This window comes from Indicator indicator, chromosome 4 (assembly GCF_027791375.1).
Source record: "Indicator indicator isolate 239-I01 chromosome 4, UM_Iind_1.1, whole genome shotgun sequence".
NCBI classification, from domain to species: Eukaryota; Metazoa; Chordata; class Aves; order Piciformes; family Indicatoridae; genus Indicator; species Indicator indicator.
In genome coordinates, this window is record NC_072013.1 from 35,194,374 (window position 1) to 35,213,153 (window position 18,780).

At 47.7% G+C, this 18,780-nt stretch overlaps 1 protein-coding gene across 1 annotated transcript in view; it reads right to left on the minus strand.

Moving 5' to 3' along the window:
- Positions 1-18,780, minus strand: part of TOGARAM1 (TOG array regulator of axonemal microtubules 1) — a 36,653-nt gene extending 17,873 nt beyond the window's left edge. The window contains exons 1-10 of the mRNA XM_054400693.1: positions 17,320-18,780; positions 13,551-13,707; positions 11,502-11,630; positions 9,910-10,206; positions 8,658-8,923; positions 6,539-6,756; positions 3,493-3,587; positions 1,710-1,799; positions 1,133-1,302; positions 716-821 (exon numbers count right to left, since the gene is read on the minus strand). Coding sequence (XP_054256668.1) covers positions 716-821; positions 1,133-1,302; positions 1,710-1,799; positions 3,493-3,587; positions 6,539-6,756; positions 8,658-8,923; positions 9,910-10,206; positions 11,502-11,630; positions 13,551-13,707; positions 17,320-18,780 — 2,989 coding nt within the window. The remainder of the gene's footprint in view (positions 1-715; positions 822-1,132; positions 1,303-1,709; positions 1,800-3,492; positions 3,588-6,538; positions 6,757-8,657; positions 8,924-9,909; positions 10,207-11,501; positions 11,631-13,550; positions 13,708-17,319) is intronic.

Genomic DNA, 18,780 nt, shown 5'->3' on the forward strand with positions numbered 1-18,780 from the left:
TTGTCTTCCTTCCCAGAATCCCAGCATGGTGGGAGCTGGAAGGGCCCTTTGGGGATCATTTGGTCCAACCCTCCAGCTAAAGCAGGATTATCCGCAGCAGCTTGCCCAGGATCACAATGGCCAGGTGGCTTTGGAATCTCTGCAGAGAAGGAGACTCCACAACCTCTCTGAGCAGCCTGCTCCAGGGCTTTGGCACCCTCACACCAAGGAAGTTTCTCCTCATGTTGAGGTAGAACCTCCTGGGTTCCAGTTTGTGCCTGTTGTCACTTGATACCACTGACAAGTGTCTGGCTCTTGCCCCTCTCCTGCCCTTGCCTCCACCTTTAGCTCTTGCTGAGCATTGCTCAGATCCCCTCTCAGGCTGCTCTTCTCCAGGCTCAACAGCCCCAGGTCTCTCAGCTTTTCCTCCTCACAGAGGTGCTCCAGGCCCCTCAGCAACTTTGTAGCCTCCACTGGACTTTCTCCAGTAGTTTCCCATCTCTCTTGAATTGGGGAGCCCAGAACTGGACCCAGGACTTCAGATGTGGCTTCACCAGGGCAGGGTAGAGGGGGAGGAGAACCTCCCTTGACCTGCTGGCCTCACTCTTCTCCATGTGCCCCAGGAAACCATTGGCCTTGGCCATGAGGGCACATTGCTGCCTCATGGTGACCCTGTTGACCACCAGCACTCCCAGGTCCTTCTCCAGAGCTGCTTTCCAGCAAATCAACTTCTAACCTTCAAGGTCTTTGACTTCCTGATGTTCCCTATGATTGTGTTCTTTCTCTTCTTTTTTCCTCTGCTTCATTTTTTCCTGGGCCGATTTTGACATCACAACTTTTGTCTGCAAAACATTCATGCCCCATGATGATAGGTAAAGACATTTTAGTACACAAATTACTCAACAACTAATTACCCAGTTTGCAGAACCCCAGAACCCCAGCATGGTGGGGATTGGAAGGGACCTCTGAAGATCATCCAGTACACCCCTGCTGCTAAAGCAGGAGCACCCACAGCAGCTTGCCCAGGATCACAATGGACAGATGGGTTTTGGAAGTCTCTACAGTATGAGACTCCACAACCTCTCTTTCTTTATATTGTCATATACATATAAGACCAGGAAATGAGGCAGTAAAGAACTTGTGAAGTTCTCACCTCTTTTCCATTTTCAGTGAGGAAATGGGAAGCACTGTTCTTCTGGATGCTTCTCCTACAGATCCCTGCTGATGGCTCAGTCTTCTCCTTGACAGCTTGGTCATCTCCATTCACTACACATGCTGTGGACTGGCTATGTGCTGGTATGGAAGGAGGGCTCCCAAAAACACCTGGAAGGCAGATCATGTTGTGTCTTCAGCAAAGCAACCATTCTATTCAGTAGAACTTAGTTAATTACACTATTAGTGCAAATTTCCACCCAAAAGCGCTCTTGCTTTGCTCTGCTGTGTAGGAAGAACACAGCTACATGTGTGCACACTGGACTAGAAACAAAACCTAACCTTCATCCTTCTGACTAGAGATACTCTATGATCGTTCGCTGCCATTCTTGGTTGTTGGAATGGAACAACAGATCCCACAACTGCAAAACTTTCAACCATAACTTGGATTATTCCTGTCTGAACTGGAGATTGTTCCATCCAAAAGGTTTCTTCTTTTCCCACTCTATAAAAAGGGACGTTTTCCTTCACTTTAATACCCTGATGAGATAGAAGAGACAACCTGGGGTTTACAATACCTTTACCAACAATTACAACTGCATCTTCAGACAGGACAGCTGGTGAAATGAAATCCAGATTGTTCCTCTGGGGAAATTCAGATGTTGACTCTGCAAGGCCTTAAAAAAGAACCAAATGACGCAATGTAAATCATGAACTTCACGTTTTGGCACGTGATTTGTTCTTCTAAAATGTCATCATATACTGAGAGCTGTACTTATGAGACCTGCAAAGACTGGAGAGCTGGGCAGAGGGAAATCTCATGAGGTTCAACAAGGGTGAGGGTAGAGTCCTACACCAAGGGAGGAACAACCCCCCACACCAGTACAGGTGAGAGGAGACTCGTGGGCAAGAAGTCCAATGGTCTGCTAGGGGGCATGAAGAAGAGTGTGGCCAGCAGGTCAAGGGAGGTTCTTCTCTCCCTCTACCCTGCCCTGGCGAGAACAGAGATGGAGTCCTGGGTCCGGTTCTGGAATCCCCAGCTCAAGAGAGACAGGGAACAACTGGAGAGAGTCCAGTGGAGGCTGCAGAGATGCTGAAGGGCCTGGAGCATCTCTAAGGATGAGAGGCTGAGAGATCTGGGGCTGCTGAGCCTGGAGAAGAGCAGAAGCGATTGGGGAGTCTCCTTCTCTGAAGGAATTCCAAAGCTACCTGGCCATTATGATTCTGGGCAGGCTGCTGTGGGTGCCCCTGCTTTAGCAGAGGGGTTGGACTGGTCCCTTCCAACCACCACCATGCTGGGATTCTGTGATGAGCCAACTTCAGTCAGCAACGGGAGCAAAGGAATTCCCTTACCCATGAGCTGCACAGGTATTGCACAGAGCCCATGGGTCACAGCCTGTCAGCTCTCACAGGGGGTCTGGTGGCGAACATTCAGGTCAATTAAGCGGCTCATGGTTTCACACCAAAGGTCAGCTTCTCACTGCAGGTCTTTTCCTATCAGGCATGGACAATCATTAATCACAGCATGTATTATGAAACAGCCCAAGGTCTCTCAGTTTTTCCTTCTCACAGAGATGCTCCAGAACCCTCAGCATCTCTGGAGCCTCTACTGGACTCCTCCTCAGTAGAGAGTTTCTCTCCTGTTTCTCGAACTGGGAAGTTCAGCACTGGACCAAGGACTCAAGCTGTGGCCTCACTAACTCAAAGCTAAGGAGAAATTTGCAGTTACCTGTGCTTCACTGGAAGCATGAAACACAAGAGGATCACTTAGCTGCAATTTCCTACCAGAAAAATAGCTGCTTGAAACATTTCTGTCCTTTCCTACTCTTGCCCAGCTGGTGTCCAAAGAATTAGGTGATCTTTTATGTCCCTCCTAACCCAAACCATTCTATGAAAATGGTGATTTCCCAGCTAGAATCACAGAATTGCTTCAGTAGGAAAAGACCTCTGAGATCATAGAGTCCAGCCACTCTAACTCTACCCAGGCTGGTGCTAAACCATGTTCCTCAGCACCACATCTCTGCCTCTTTGAAACACTTCCAGAGATGGGGATTCAACCACCTCCCTGGGGAGTGTGTTCCAGTCTTTGAGAACCCATTCAGTGAAGAAGTTTCCTCTAATGTCCAGCCTAAACCTCCCCTAGTGTAACCTGAAGGCATTTCCTGTCATGGTGTGACTTGTTCCTTGGGAGAAGACACCAACATTAACACATTTTATCCTGCCACAGAAATGCAGAATCCCTGGAGTTCCTTCTCACCTGCAGTCCCACAGTACTATGGAAATTTGACCAAGGGCCTCATCAAGTGACCATTCTGTTAGATCAATGAAGCAAGAAATTAATTGAAAAGCAGAGTGTCCTACCTGTGCTGGAGTTATGTTCTGCCACGTCTCTGCCTCTTGCTGAAGGCACTCTTGCAGGCACTGATTTGCTGCCAAGAAGAGGAAAGGTGTCTGACCTGTGAAAGCAGACACCAAATGTTTAGAGGCCCAACTCTATCCACCAGCCAGAGCCCAGCTAAATCACACCTTGCATCAAAGGCAGCAGATCTCAGCTTCTCCTCCCTAATGTAGGTGGTGGACAAGTATCACCGTCTCACAGTATATCAGAGGTTGGAAGGGACCTCAAGAGATCATCAGATCCAACCAGATCCTGCCAGAGCAGGATCACTTAGGGTAGTCTGCACAGGAATGCACCCAGGTGGCTTTGGAAAGTCTCCAGAGGAGACTCCACAACCCCCCTGGGCAGCCTGTTCCCTCTCTGTCACCTGAGGCTCTGTCACCCTCACTGTAAAGAAGTTTCTCCTCATGTTGAGGTGAAATCTTTTATGTTCAGGTTTGAACCCATTGTTCCTTGTCCTATCATTGTGAACTACCAAAAAGAGCCTGGCCCCCTCCCCTTGACACCCACCACTCAGATATTGATAGACATTGATCAGATCCCCTCTCAGTCTTCTCTTCTCCAGGCTAAACAGCCCCAGGGCTCTCAGTCTCTCTTTACAGGAGAGATGCTCAAGTCCCCTGATCATCCTCATGGCTCTCTGTTGGATTCTCTCCAGCAGGTCTCTGTCTCTCTTGAACTGGGGAGCCCAAAACTAGACACAGTATTGCAGGTGTGGTCTCACCAGGACAGAGTAAAGAGGTAGAAGAACTTCCCTAGACCTGCTGGACACACCTTTCTTGATGCATCCCAATATCCCATTGGCTCTCTTGGTCATGAGAGCACATTGTTGTTCCAACACATTGTTGTATCTCCAGTGTGCTTCCACAAATGTTCACACTGGGTAGAAGAAAAAAATTAATTCAGTAGAACTTGTTGCCCAGGGAGGCAGTGGAGTCACTCCACCACTCTGGAGATGTCTAATAAGGAAGCAGATGTGACGCTCTGGACATGTTTCAGTGGTCATGGTGGTGTTGGGCAGAATGTTGGACTTGAGGATCTTGGAGGTCTTTTTAAACCTTAATTATCCAACAATTCTATGAAACTCTTTGCCAAGGAAGTCCATGATTAAGAACAGCACAGAGAAACTCTCAGGAGTAAACTTTACAGTGGACTAAATATAGCATACATTTGAACAGCCACATTTGGTCAGAGATGGATGATACTGGTGGCCAAATCTACTAACCTACCTCCAGAACTGAGCTGTACTCGGTCTTGAAGACAGATATTCACCAGGAGAATCCTGGTATCTGCGAGACAATCTTGACACTTCATTTTCAAACTGATCCATTCAAACTGAGGGACCTGGGGTTGTTTGGCCTAGAGAAAAGGAGGCTGAGGGAAGACCTTCTGGTTCCCCGAAGGGAGGTTGGGGCCACGTGGGGTTTGGTCTCTTTGCCCAAGGAACAAATAATAGGACAAGCGGAAACAGTTGCATCAGAGGAGGCTTAGGATGGACATGAGGAACAACTTCTTCCCTAAAAGGGTTTACATGAGCTGGGACAGGCTGCCCAGGGAGGTGGTTGAATCCCCATCCCTGGAGGTGTCTCAAAAAGGCAGAGATGTGGTGTGAGGAACATGGTTTAGCACAAGACTTGGTAGAGTTAGAGAATGGTTGGCTTCAATGATCTTAAAGGTCTTCTCCAAACAAACCCATTCTGTGACTCTCTCTGTGTATCAGAGAGAACAGACCCAGAGCCCTGCACTCCTGCCTGAAGAACACTGCATACAGATGCTTATAGTCTCCACTTTTTACGTATTCTAGGAAAGGCCATTGCATGGTGTTGGCTTGATGGTTGGACTCAATGATCACAATATCTCCACAGCTCCAGGGATGGGGACTTCACCATCGCCCTGGGTAGCCTGGACCAGGTCTTGAAAACCTTTTTGGGGGAGAAATTGTTCCTCATGTCCAACCTAAACCTCCCCTGGTGCAACTTGAGACTATTTCCTTTTGTTCTGTCCCTTGTTCTTAGGAGAAGAGACTGACTCTCACTTGGCTCCAACCTCCTTTCAGACAGTTGCAGACAGCAATGGGGTCTCTTCTCAGCCTCCTTCTCTCCAGGTTGAACAACCACAGCTCCCTCAGCTGCTCCTCACCAGACCTGTTCTCCAGACCCTTCACCAGCTTCAGTGGCCTTCTCTGGACCTCCTTCAGCTCCTCTTGGAGTAAAGGCCCCAAAACTGAGCCTAGGACTCAAGGTGTGGCCTCACCAGTACTGAGCCCAGAGGAACAATCCCTGCCCCAGGCCTGCTGGCCCCACTATTGCTGATCCAGGCCAGGATGCTGGTGGCCTTCTTGGCTATGTGGGCACACACTGGCTCATCTTCAGCTGCTTTCAACCAGCACCCCGTGGTCCTTTTCTGCTGGGCAGCTTCCAGCCACTCTGCCCCAAGCCTGGAGCATTCATGGAGCTCTTGTGACACAAGTGCAACATCCAGCACTTGGCCTTGTTGAACCTCATCCCGTTGTCCTTAGCCCACTGATCCAGTCTAGACAGGTCCCTTTGTAGATTCCTCCCTATCTTCCAGCAGATCAATACTCACACCAAATCTAGTGTCATCTGCAAACTCACTGAGGGTGCCTCAGTTTCCTCATCCAGATCACTGATAAAGATGTTAAACAGAACTGGCCCCAGCACTGAGTCCTGAGGAACACCACTACTGACCAGTTGGATTTAACTCCATTCCCCACCACTCTTTAGGCTCAGCCATCAGCCAGTTTTTAACCCAGGGAAGCATCCACCCATGAGAAGCCAGAAGCAACCAGTTTATGCAAGGGGATGCTGTAGATGACAGTGTCAAAGGCTTTACTCAAGTTAAGGCAAACACATCCACAGCCTTTCCCTAATCCACTAAGTGGGTCACCTTGATGTAGAAGACAGCAAAACCTATCACAGATCTATAACAATGAACTAAGAGCAGCAGAGACCGTGGGAATTTCAGAGTTAAGACACGAGTTCCACTCACATTCTTCTCCTTCTCTGGGGAATGGTGGACACAGGAGAAGTTAGAGACTCCTGGCTGTAAACTCCACTCTCGCTGCAGGAGGAAGCCTGGGATGGGGAGCCCACAGAGAGGTCAAGGGTAAGAGCAGAATCAGGGCTCTCAAGCACTGGGACGTTGCTGTTCAGCTTGGCCCTTTTCTTGGCTGCGCTGTTGCGGAGAGATCGAAGGGAGTTCTGCATCTGAAAGGGGTTGGAGACAAAAGGGAGGCTTTATTGACCACTTAGGAGAAAAGCTTTTACAAGGCAAAGAAAGCACGTTTGAGAATTCAGGGCTCACACCCCTGCTGAGCAATGTGACTGACCGCTTCACTTGGTTATACCCTCTGCTCCGCCCTGGTGAGGCTACAGCTGGAGTCCTGGGTCCAGTTCTGGGCTCCCCAACTCAAGAGAGACAGGGAACTACTGGAGAGAGTCCAGTGGAGGCTACAAAGATGCTGAAGGGCCTGGAGCATCTCTGTGAGGAAGAAAGGCTGAGAGACCTGAGGCTATTGAGCCTGGAGAAGAGCAGCCTGAGAGGGGATCTGATCAGTACTCACTAAGAGCTAAAGGACTTGTAGGGCACAAGAGGATGGGGCCAGACTCTTGTCAGTGGTGTCCAGAGACAGGGCAAAAGGCAACAGGCACAAACTGGAACCCAGGAGGTTCCACCTCAACATAAGGCAAAGCTTGTTTGGTGTGAGGGTGCTAGAGCCCTGGAGCAGGCTGCCCAGAGAGGTTGTGGAGTCTCCTTCTCTGGAGGGATTCCAAACCCACCTGGACATTGTGATCCTGAGCATGCTGCTGTGGATAATCCTGCTTTAGCAGCCTCCTCTTTTCCAGGCTGAACCACTCCAGGTCCCTCAGCTGCTCCTCACCAAACCTATTTTCCAGATTCTTTACCACCTTTCTTGCCCTTCTCTGGACCTGGTCAATATCCTCTTGGAGTGAGAAACCCAAACCTAAACCAAGTATTCGTGGTGTGGCTTCACCAGTGCTGAGTTAGGAAGACAATCACTCTGTGGCCACACTAAATAATCCAGCAGACCTCTGTAGTATTTTTCTAGGTCCCAGACTGCAACAGCTCTTTGCTATTTCTCCAATATCAGAGAGACCTCAGGGACAGAGCGAGTGAGAGGGTCCTTCAGCATGTCCTGGGCACAGGGTTTAGCAGAAGCTGTCCCCTGGAGGACCTCACCAAACAACACCAGTGGCTGAGAAACAGCGTTGTGGGATCTACAGCTACATTGGCTGCAAAGTGTTTGATGGGCCAGCAGAGGGAGATGAGAGAACAAATCTATTCAATGAGCCCCAGGACTCAGAGAGGTAGAGATTTTTCCAGATATTAAATACTTTAAATATTGAATACTGGAATCTTTGAGTAGGACACTCGAAACACTGGCCACTGAATACACACAAGTGGCCCAAGGAGTGAGAGAACTCCTGGAATGAGTCAAATGAAGCTTCATCAAGGAGGTTATTTGTTATTTTTGGCCTTTTGCTGTAACTAAAACCAAAATGTTCACTTAAATCTGGCACACAACTGAAAATTAAGCCAAGAGAATGACAACAGAAGAAGTTGTATAAAGGCCTCAGCTATGCCTTGGTGCATCCTGGCTGGAGGTGTTCAAGGCCAGGTTGGATGAGGTAGAAGGTGTCCCTGCCCACGGCAGAGGGGTCAGAAGTAGTTGATAAGGTCCTTATCAACCCAAACCATTCTGTGATTCTAAGAATCTATAATAACTGCAACTTCTGTTGTTCAAGAAACATGTGGGCATGGCACTTTGAGACATAGATTAATGGCCATGGTGGTGTTGGGTTGATGGTTGGTCTTGATGATCTGAGAAATCTTTTCCAACTGAAACAATTCTATGATTCTTTGACTTTGGCTCTGAGAAGAGCAAAGAGATGTCTGGACTACACCATGTCCTTCAACAAGGAAGTTATTGCTTTACTTAGCTTCTATTAGACACCCAACAGTATCTCACTGAAAACCTGCTCTACTGATGATGCAATTTAAGTCAGAGATGGTATTTTCTGGCTCCTTCAGCCCACCTTACAAAGTACCCACACTTAAAAGTGTGTTATGTCATATCTAAACCAACCTCTTCTTGGTCCACTTCCTCCTCATCAACATTTAGCTCGGAGAGATCAGTTGCAAGCTTCCCATCTGTGTCACTCAGCCAGGTGTCCTCAGACTCTTGGTTTCTCCACCTCCTCACATTCAACTCCAGCTTGTCTGGCAGCGGGCTGGCGAGGCAGGGAATGGGGGGCACAGGTCTGCTCCCGTTCAGGCCCCGGCAGGAGGGTGGGCGTCTCACCAGGGTGGGTTTGAGCTGCAGAGGAGAAAGGTTCTCCTGCAAATCCTCCCCTGAAGAGGACACAAGCAGATGTCAGCCTTTTATTTACTGTTATAAATACAGAATCCTGGCATGGTTTGGGTTGGAAAGGACCTTAAAGATCATCTAGTTCCAAGCCCCCTGGCATGGGAGGGGCATCTCCTACCAGACCAGGTCACTCAAGGCCCCATCCAACTTGGCTTTGAACACTACCAGGCTGGGAGCCTCCACAACTTCTCTGGGCAAACTGCTGCAATGCCTCACCTCCCTCATGGGGAAGAACTACTTCCCAATGTCTCATCTAAATCCAGCTTCTTCCAATGATAGGTTTTCTGTAGCAAGTATTAAAAAGAAATCAGTTTAAACAATGACAATTAAATAAATTTAAAACTATTTCAAGTTAACCATAAATCCTGGGTTCAGTCTTGGGCCCTTCACTCCTAGAAGAATATTGAGAGCCTGGAGCATACTCAATGAAGGGCAACAAAGCTGGGAAAAGGTCTGTTGAGGAGTAGCTGAAGGAATTGGGATTCAGGCTGGAGAAAAGGAGGCTGAGGGGAGACCTTCTGGCTCTCTACAACTCCCTGAAAGGAGGTTGGATCTAGGTGGGGGTTAGTCTCTTCTAATAAAGACCAAGTGAAAGGACAAGAGGAAATAGCCTTAAGTTGCATCATTGGAGGTTTAGGCTGGACATGAGAACCAATTTCTTTCCCTTGAGGGTTGCCAAGGCCTGGCCCAGGCTGCTCAGGGCAGTGGTGGAGCCCCCATCCCTAGAGGGGTTTTCAAAGCTGTGAGACGTAGTGCTGAGGGACACGGCTTAGTGGTGAGCTGGCAGCGCTGGGTTGGACTTGATGATTTAAAGGTCTCTTCCAACCAAAACAATTCCATGATTCTAATTGCAGTTGGGACACTGCATAATTCCCTGTTTTCCTGCCACTGCAGGTTGTCTGATCAGTGCTGGTTGCCACTCAACATGCAGACCTGAAATCCATCTTCATCCTGTTGATTCCATTCCTACCTGTATTGTCTCCTGGCTTTGGACTGAGCAGCTGCTTCTTTGAATTTGGCTTGGGCAGTCCTTCAAAGCTTTTAAGAGGCCAGGAGTTTGAGAAGCTCATGGTATTATCTTGTGATGTCTTTGGAGAGTCAGCTGGAGAGGAGATGCACTTGGGGCTGTTCCTGGGTGATGACAGAGGGTAAGAGGGCAGGATGAATGTACCCTGGCTTGTGTTGGGACCTTGCAAGGCCATCATGTGATGTGCTTGATTGCAAAAACTTCTCTGGGTCTTTCTGGAAAAACTTAGGCTGGTACAACCTGAGTGAAAAAGAGAGGAGCACTGTTGGTGATTAATTTCAATAACATTCTCACAACAACAATTATAATGAAATAATTGAAATGAAAATGTAATAGACAGCTAGCCATAAATTGGAGGTCACCATTTTCACTCAAGGAGACACCTCAGCTAATTTCATTCTGCAAACTGTGCTGTCCCTCAAAACATCAGAAGCACATTCAGAACACGATTCTGCTGCTCACTGCTCCAAATTCCAAGCCTGCACAGCACAAAACACACTCTCAAAACCCAGTGACAAAGGAGAAGAAATAAAGCACAAACATTATAAATTCTACTTCCTTTAAAAAATAAACCAAAGAAAATCCAATGCTTATTATTTTGCGGCAACTAGTAGGTCAAAAATGGAGTGATCAGTGTAGATTTGAGTATTGTGCTGAATTTTGGGCCTCTCACTCCAAGAAGGATATTGAGATGCTGGAGTGTGTCCAGAGAATGGCAATGAAGTTGGTGAAGGGTCTGGAGAATAGGTCTGGTGAGGAGCAGTTGAGGGAACTGGGGTTGTTCAGCCTGGAGAAAAGAGGATGAGGGGAAACACCATTGCTCTATACAACTGCCTGGAAGGAGGTTGGAGCCAGGTGGAGGTTGGTCTCTTCTCCCAAGGTATATGGCTTCAAGGTGCCCTAAGAGAGCACCCCAAGATTGGACATTAGAAGAAACATCTTCAATCAAAAGGTTTCTCAAAGGCTGGAACAAGCTGCCCAGGGAGGTGGTTGAATCCCCATCATGGAGGGGTTTCAAAGAGGAAGAGATGTGGTGATGAGGGACATGGTTTAGCAGCAGACTAGGTAAAGACAGAGAATGGTTGGACTCAATGATCTTGATGGTCTTTTCCAACCAAAACAATTATGTGATTCTGTAATTTGGACCTAGACTGTTTCAACTGTGCCCCATGAAAGGCAGATGCTCTCCTCTTTTAACCCTCCACATCAAAAGAAGAAGTTTCATGAAGCGTAGATCTGCCATCTTTATGGAATCACAGATTACACTGGATTGGAAGGGACTCTTGAAGGGCATCCTGTTCAGCAGGGACATCTGCAGCTAGGTTGGTTTCAGTCCTATTTACTGCACTACCAATTATATTCAGGTTGGTTTTAGTACCATTCACTACAAATTAAAGCAGTGTCTGGAGAATTAAAAGCTTTACAAGCACCCAAACTGTCTCCACAGCACACCCAGGTCTCCTCCATCCAGCCCAGAAATTAGACCTTTCCAGAGTAGCACACACTGAGGCGGCATCCAGCTGGAACTAACCTACCTTTGTCTTGCTGACAGTTATTTAACCCTAAAAACTGCAAATCTGAGTCCACACTACCACTCTCCCCACATGTATGTCCAAGAGTTCCACACTTCTCTGAAATCTGGGGCTGATGGGAGCCAGCAGCACCTTGCAAAAGAAAAATAAGACAAAGAAGTGGATAAAAGCATCACACATAGCATTCAGTAAAAAACATACAATGATATTTAAGAGTAATTTAGCTCTTTGTCTAAGTTTTAGTGCAAGCCAGAACTACTTTAAGAGATTCCAAGCAACCTCCTAATGCTGTTCATAGACACAAACTGGGAAAATGGCTGGTCCCTCTTCCAGGGCACTTTTTCCAACTGAGGAGAAGAAAAACCCATCAGGATCCTTTCTTGGCATACATTCCAGGAAAGGAAAAAACCCACACCTTAAAATCCCAAAAGGCAGTGAGTTTCTTTAGACTGATGTTGCCCAGTGTAACAGTGAGCACTCTTGGTACACCACACATCAGAGCTCCTCAAGGAAAGGTGGGAGCTTAACACACTGCTAAGAAAAGAGAAGTCAGGTCTGGACTTGCCCAGTCTTTTCACAAGTCTTTTGGCAACTAAAATCCAACTCACTGAGTCCACACAGAGCGTTAATTACAGCTACTAACTCCTTCCAGACCTCCTTTTAACAAACATGCCACTTTTCACTCTCTCAAACAATCTCTAGAGCTCACTCCTCATCCAGCTTTCCACCCGAGCTGCTTATGCAAAGCAAACCAAGCAAGCACGCCAATTTAGAGCAGATATGCAGGGGTCTGCTTTCCTGACCAGCATAACAGAGATAAATAGGACCTCCCTCACATCCTGTCTGCTTTATGGTTTGGTATTTCACACCCCACTGCCACCACTATCAGCTAACTCCCAACAACAGAACTTTTATAGACAGCTATTCCTGCTCAAAGTCAGTAAAATTCTGTCTCTCCTATTAATTCAATGCTTTGACTCCAATTCCATTCACAATTTCTGTTTTACAATTCCTGTTGTACATTAGAGAGTGAAAGAACATTGCCCAGATTAGTCTTTTCAGAAACAGTGTAGCCAGGAGATCAAGGAGATCAAGGGGTTCTCCTCCCTATCTACTCTGCCCTAGTCAGGCCACATCTGAGTCCTGGGTCCAGTTCTGGGCTCCCCCAGTTCAAAAGTCAGGGAACTACTGGAGAGAGTCCACTGGAGGCTACGAAGTTGCTGAGGGGCCTGGAGCATCTCTGTGAGCAGGAAAGGCTGAGAGACCTGGGGCTGAGCCAGGAGAAGAACAGCCACAGAGGGGCATCTTCTCAATGCTCAGCAAGAGCTAACGGGTGGGGAGCAAGACAATGGGGGCCAGATTCTTGTCTGTGGTGCCCAGTGACAGAACAAGGAGCAATGGGCACAAATTGGAACCCAGGAGGTTCCACCTGAAGACGAGGAAAAATTTGTTTGGTGTCAGGGTGCTGGAGCCCTGGAGTCTCCTCTGTATAGATTCCAAACCCACCTGGACATTGTGATTCTGCACAAGCTGCTGTGGGTAAGACCCTGCTTTAGCAGGAGGGTTGGACTAGATAAGCTCCAGAGGTCCCCTCTAACCCTCAAAATGCTGTGCTTCTTTTTCCCCGATTTTCCAAAAGCAGCAGGAAGTTCTGTACCTCTGAGATATCCACAGGCCTTTTCTTCAATACATCTGTTCACATAACCATACTTTTTTTTTTTAGTTTTGGTCTTGCTGTCTGCAAAAAAAAAAGCTGATTTCTAAATCTCTTGCAGTGAAAATCTGTCCTCATGCAGAAGGACTAGAAAAGCGAAAAGCAGAGACTAAGTTTGGAGCTGCCAGGAGTAGGAAGAGGGCTACTGCTGCTTGCTTCAGCCATAGCAAAAGCCCTGTGCCTAGCACTCAATTCCTCATAATAATTGCAAATAAATAACCAAACAAATAACCAAGAAATGAGAAATCTTGCTAATGAAGCTACAAATTTAAGCTCAGGGTCTTCTAAACCTCTTTTTTCAAACAGCAGATCAAATCCTTCCGTGTGTTAATACTCACCAGCACAAAGAGAGGACTGTTCAGAGTTTAAATCTAGACTATTCTGCAATAAATTCCTTGAAGTTCTTTTTCTACTAAAAAATAATTCATCAGTAACTGAAGCTCCTTGAGAAGGCTTTAGCTTGGGAGAATGGAGAAAATCATTGGATGTAGAGAACTGTAGGGAAAAGGAAAATAAAGAAACAGTGATGTGTGGGAAAAGAGTGAGCAACCCTTTTCTTTACAAAGAGCAGAATCACCCACATAGCTTTGCCAACTACACCCCACCACAGCCCCTATCTGTCCCTCTTCATGATAAAGCTGCACAAACCACTGTTGAGATGTTAAAAAATACATATTTTTCTTTCAGATCAGCAATGGTGTGGCCAGCAGGACCAGGAAAGTGATTGTCCTCCTGTAATGGGCACTGGTGAGGCCACATCTCAAATCCTGGGTTCAGTTTTGGGACCCCCACTCCAAGAAGGACACTGAGGTGTAGGAGCACTTCCAGAGAAGGGCTGGTGAAGGGTCTGGAGAACAGGTCTGATGAGGAGCAGCTGACTGAGGTGGGGTTGTTCAGCCTGGAGAAAAGGAGGCTAAGGGGAGACCTCATTGCTCTCTGCAACTCCCCGAGGCAGGAGTCAGATGGAGGTTGCTATACTCTCTGAAGGAACAAGGGACAGGACAAGAGGAAATGGTCTTAAGGTACCCCAGGGAAGGTTTATGTTGGACACTAGAAGAAACTTATTCACTGAAAGGGTTCTCAAAGGCTGGAACAGGGTGCCCAGGGAGGTGGTTGAATCCCCATCCCTGAAGGAGTTTCAAAGAGGCAGAGATGTACTGAGGGACTTAGCACCAGCCCTGGTAGAGTTCAAGAATGTTTTTTAAATCATTATAATATTTACTTCATCACATTCTATCTTAAAAATACATGGTTAATAGATTATTAAAGTTAATATCTTGTTTATGGTTATGGACTAGAACTAAAAACCTTTCATTTTCTAAAACAACTTCAGGTCCCTTTCGAGACAAGAAGATTCGGAAGATGCTAGCAAGACACATACAGAAGCCAAGAAAAATTCAATCTCCAGTTCTTACCCGTGAGAATCCTCCTGAAAATCACCTTCTCAACTCAAACTCTTAAACTACAGATTTCTAATTCTCTCCCTCTAAGATTGTTCCTCCTTAAAAATGAATAAAATAACCTACAGATGGTTCCTCTGCTGTAGGGAAGGGCTGCAGTGAAGCAGCCATTTCTCTGAATTTCCAGGCAGTGCTTTAAAATCCCCACCAGTTCCCAAAAGGACATCCCGGCACCAAGAGCCAAGGTACACAGCCACGTAGACTGAGGCTGCTGGAGAAAACAGCATCCCTGCTCCTGAGAAGGGTTTTGTGGTCAACAAAACCCACAAAAACGTGGTCTTTGCTTACAAAAACCCATGTTCCAGTTTGCTCTTACAGGTTTCACTAGCTCCAAGTTCAGCAGGCATGGCTAAAATCATCCACATAATGAATTAAAGTCTCAGCTGCAGCATTTTAAGCAAATCCACCAAAATGCTCAAAACCTCCAAATTTTACATAAATTCTTCCTTCCTGAGAGGCAGGATTGGACTTTTTAATTGGTCTTCAGGTATTAGACTCTCATTTAAAATATTTCTGCACAAAAAAATTTAAAGCAGAGAAGAAAAACTTGAGGAGCCTTGATACAAAATGGACCAACAGCCACAAACTTGAGCATGGGAAGTTCCATCTAAACGTGAGGAGGATCTTTACTTTGAGGGTGATAGAGCACTTTTGGTCATCATAGAATGGTTTGGGTTGGAAGGGACCGTAACGATTTCAGTTCCAACCCCCTGCCATGGGAAATCTTCAACTAGAGCAGTAAACTTTCTTACTTTTGAGGGTAGTAGAACACTGGAGCACTTTTGGTTATCACAGGATGGTTTGGGTTGGAAGGAACCTTAAAGACCATCTAATTCCAACAACCCTCCTGCCATGGGACATCTTCAACTACAGCAGGTTGCTCCATGTTGCCAGTGTAGTGAGATCACCTTTCTGAGTGGGATCTACAGATGAGTAAGAAACCAAATCAATTTCAAAAGACTTGAGAAGTTACAGAAATGTTTTACCAACAACCCAACTTCACATCCCTGTGTTTAACCAAATCCCTGCAAGCAACGTGTTTTATCTACACTGTATTTTAAGCACATATTAACTTACATCTGTTTTACTTCCCACCTTATCTGATCAGCAAAGTCTAGACATGGCCTTGGACAACCCCTGTGTGACACAACCATAAAAACACTGGTAAAAAAAGAAGAGAAATAAAATAACAAACCAGCAACCAAATCCCAATTTTAAACATTAAGCTCATGTCATGCATGCTTTCAGCTACAGAATGACTCCAAAAGTTAATTTTTAAGCAAATTCATTCCAGAGGAATGTCTGAATTAATAATTAATTTCTTGCATTGATATGGGCCAGCCAACTACCCAAATTTTATGCATGGAATAGTTAAGAGGAGATACAGAGATAGCTTTCTTTCTACACCCTTCCCCCTCCTCCCCCCAACTTCAACTCCAAATTGCCCCAGTGAAAAGAATCACAGAATCATTGAGGTTGGAAAAGACCTTTCAGATCATGCAGTCCAACCATTCTCTAACTCTACCTAGTCTGCTGCCAAAACACATCCCTCAGCACCACATCTACACGGCTTTCAAACAACTCCAGGGATGAGGATTCAACCACCTCCCTGGGCAGCCCTGTTCCAATGTTTGAGAACATCTTCAGTGAAGACATTTCTTCTAATGTCCAAGCTAACATTTCCTCGTCCTGTCCCTTGTCCTTTGGGAGACCAACCCCCACCTGGCTCCAATCTCCCTTCAAAGAATTGTAGAGAGCAGCGAAGTCTCCTCTCAGCCTCCTCTTCTCCAGGCTGAACAACCCCAGTTTCCTCAGCTGCTCTTCACCAGACCAGTTCTCCAGACGCTTCACCAGCTTAGCTTCCCTTCTCTGGGCCTGCTCTAGCCCTTCACTGTCCATCTTGGAGGGGCCCAAAACTGAACCCAGCATTTGGGGCCTGACAATGCACAGTAAAGGAGGGCAATCGATGCCCTACGGCTGCTGGCCACAGTATTGCTGATCCAGGCCAAGATGCCAGTGGCCTTCTTGGCCACCTGAGCACGCTGCTGATTTATCTTTAGCCACTCATGATCAACCCACCCAGGTCGTTTTGTGCCAGACTCTGCCCCAAGCCTGGTGCATTCATGGGGTTGTTGTGACACAAGTGCAGGACCCAGCACTTACTGAACCTCATAAAAGGCTCACAGAGTCCAGATAACAAAAAAAAAAAAAAAAAAAAAAAACCCAAAAAAAATAACAACAACAAAAAAACAACCCACAAAAAATCAAAACAAAAGAAAACAACAAAACATAAATGTATTTATTTTTCAGAAGTGCTAAGTTGCCTGGCTCCTGCTGCTGTTAAATCTGACAGGAGTTCTCAGATCTGCCTTTCCAGATCTATGCAGGTACAGAGATTGCTGCACACAAAGTATCAGCAGCATCAGCCACACCTCATAAATACCCATCACTTAACAACCCTTTGACAGCTGTCACTTCTCCCCTTGGAACACAGAATCCTTAAGGTTGGAAAAGACATTCATGATCATCGAGTCCACCATTAAGCCACATCCCCAAGCTCCACATCTACATAGCTTTTAAAAGCCTTCAAGGACGGGGATTCAACATGCCTCAGAAGAAAGGAGCCCCATGAGCTGGGAGTACCTACCTGTTCCACACCCTTTGTGCAAGAAATCTTCACTCCCATGCCACCTTCCCCGTCTTCAACATGCTCATTTTCCCAAGGCAGTTTGGTTTTCCCTTTACCTGCACTCAAGACTCTTCTTGGACTTACTCCTTGGTCACTATAAGCTCCATGTGGGCTGGAGCTCTGCAGTCCATCATCCCTGGGGTGATACCCACAGTAACTGTGGGCACTCTGAGTCCTGCTGCCCATCAACAGCCAATCTGTATCTGCCCCAGGGGGCAAACAGGACCCCCTGTTATGGCCAGATGATGGCAAGGACACAGCATACTCTACAAAGCCTTGGTCCACCAGCTTTGGCAAGGTCTTCCTGGCCAGCCTGGCCTGCACTGCATGCATCACCCCATCCCCGTTGTCCTCAAGCTCCACAGCATTCACAGCCTTGAAGAGAATGCTGGTTTTGCCTGGGCCCATGGAAGATGCCAGCACAGCAAATGCTTCCATGGCAGCGTGACGGACTCTGCGCTTATTGTCCACCAGAGCTGGAGCCAACCCAAATGCCAGCTTGCCCAAGTCCAGCTCCCCACTTGGGTAAGTGAGGAGAGCAACAATGCAGATGTTGACTACCTCCTCACGGACTTTGGAGTTCTTGTGCTGCAGGTACTCCTGCTTCAGCAGCAAGCTCAGCACCTGCTGAGGACCTGCTGCCTTCATGAGCTGCAGAAGCAGGTGGTTGTACTCCTGCCTGATGGCCACCTTGTTGTCCCCAAGGACTTTAGCAGCAGCTGACACCAGCGGTGCCAAGAAGGCCTGGACCTGGTCACCCAGACGGAGGGCCAGCAGATGTATCACCTCCAATGCCCCCAGCACCACCTTGAAGTTGGAATCATCGAGGAGGGTGTACAGAAAGCTGATGAGCCCCAGAAGACTGGGAGCAGGAGTGGAGATCACCGCAGACTGGCTGGCACCTCCAACGACCCTCTTCAGCTCCTCCACGGCTTGCGTCCGGTTCTTGTAGTCCTCCTGGTCTAGCAGCCGAGTGTGCAGCTCCGGTGACAACAGCCCGAACTTCAAGCCGCTGCTGCCGGGCTGGGCGAGGGGTGGCGATACCCTGTCCTCACCGACCACCCGGCCCTCCAGCTGCCGCTGCGGGCCGGTGGGTGGCAACGGCTCGGTACCGAGCTCCTCCTCCTCCTCCACCTCCTGTCCTATGGGACAGGCCAGGTTGCGGGAGAGCTCCCCTAGACCACAGCGAGCGGCAGGCGGAGGCGTAGGGACACGCAGGGAAACGGCGGCGGGAGGACGGTGGGGGCGACCGGGCCCATAGTGCTTCCCACGTAGAGGCCCCCAAGGCAGCTCCACAGTGATATCAGCCTCACCCACCACCCTCCCAGGGCTGAGGCACGGCGGGAGCCGGCTCAACCCACGCTCAGTGCCTGCCGGCTCCTCCATGGCAGGCGGCCGCAGAGCGAGGGCGGCGGCCAT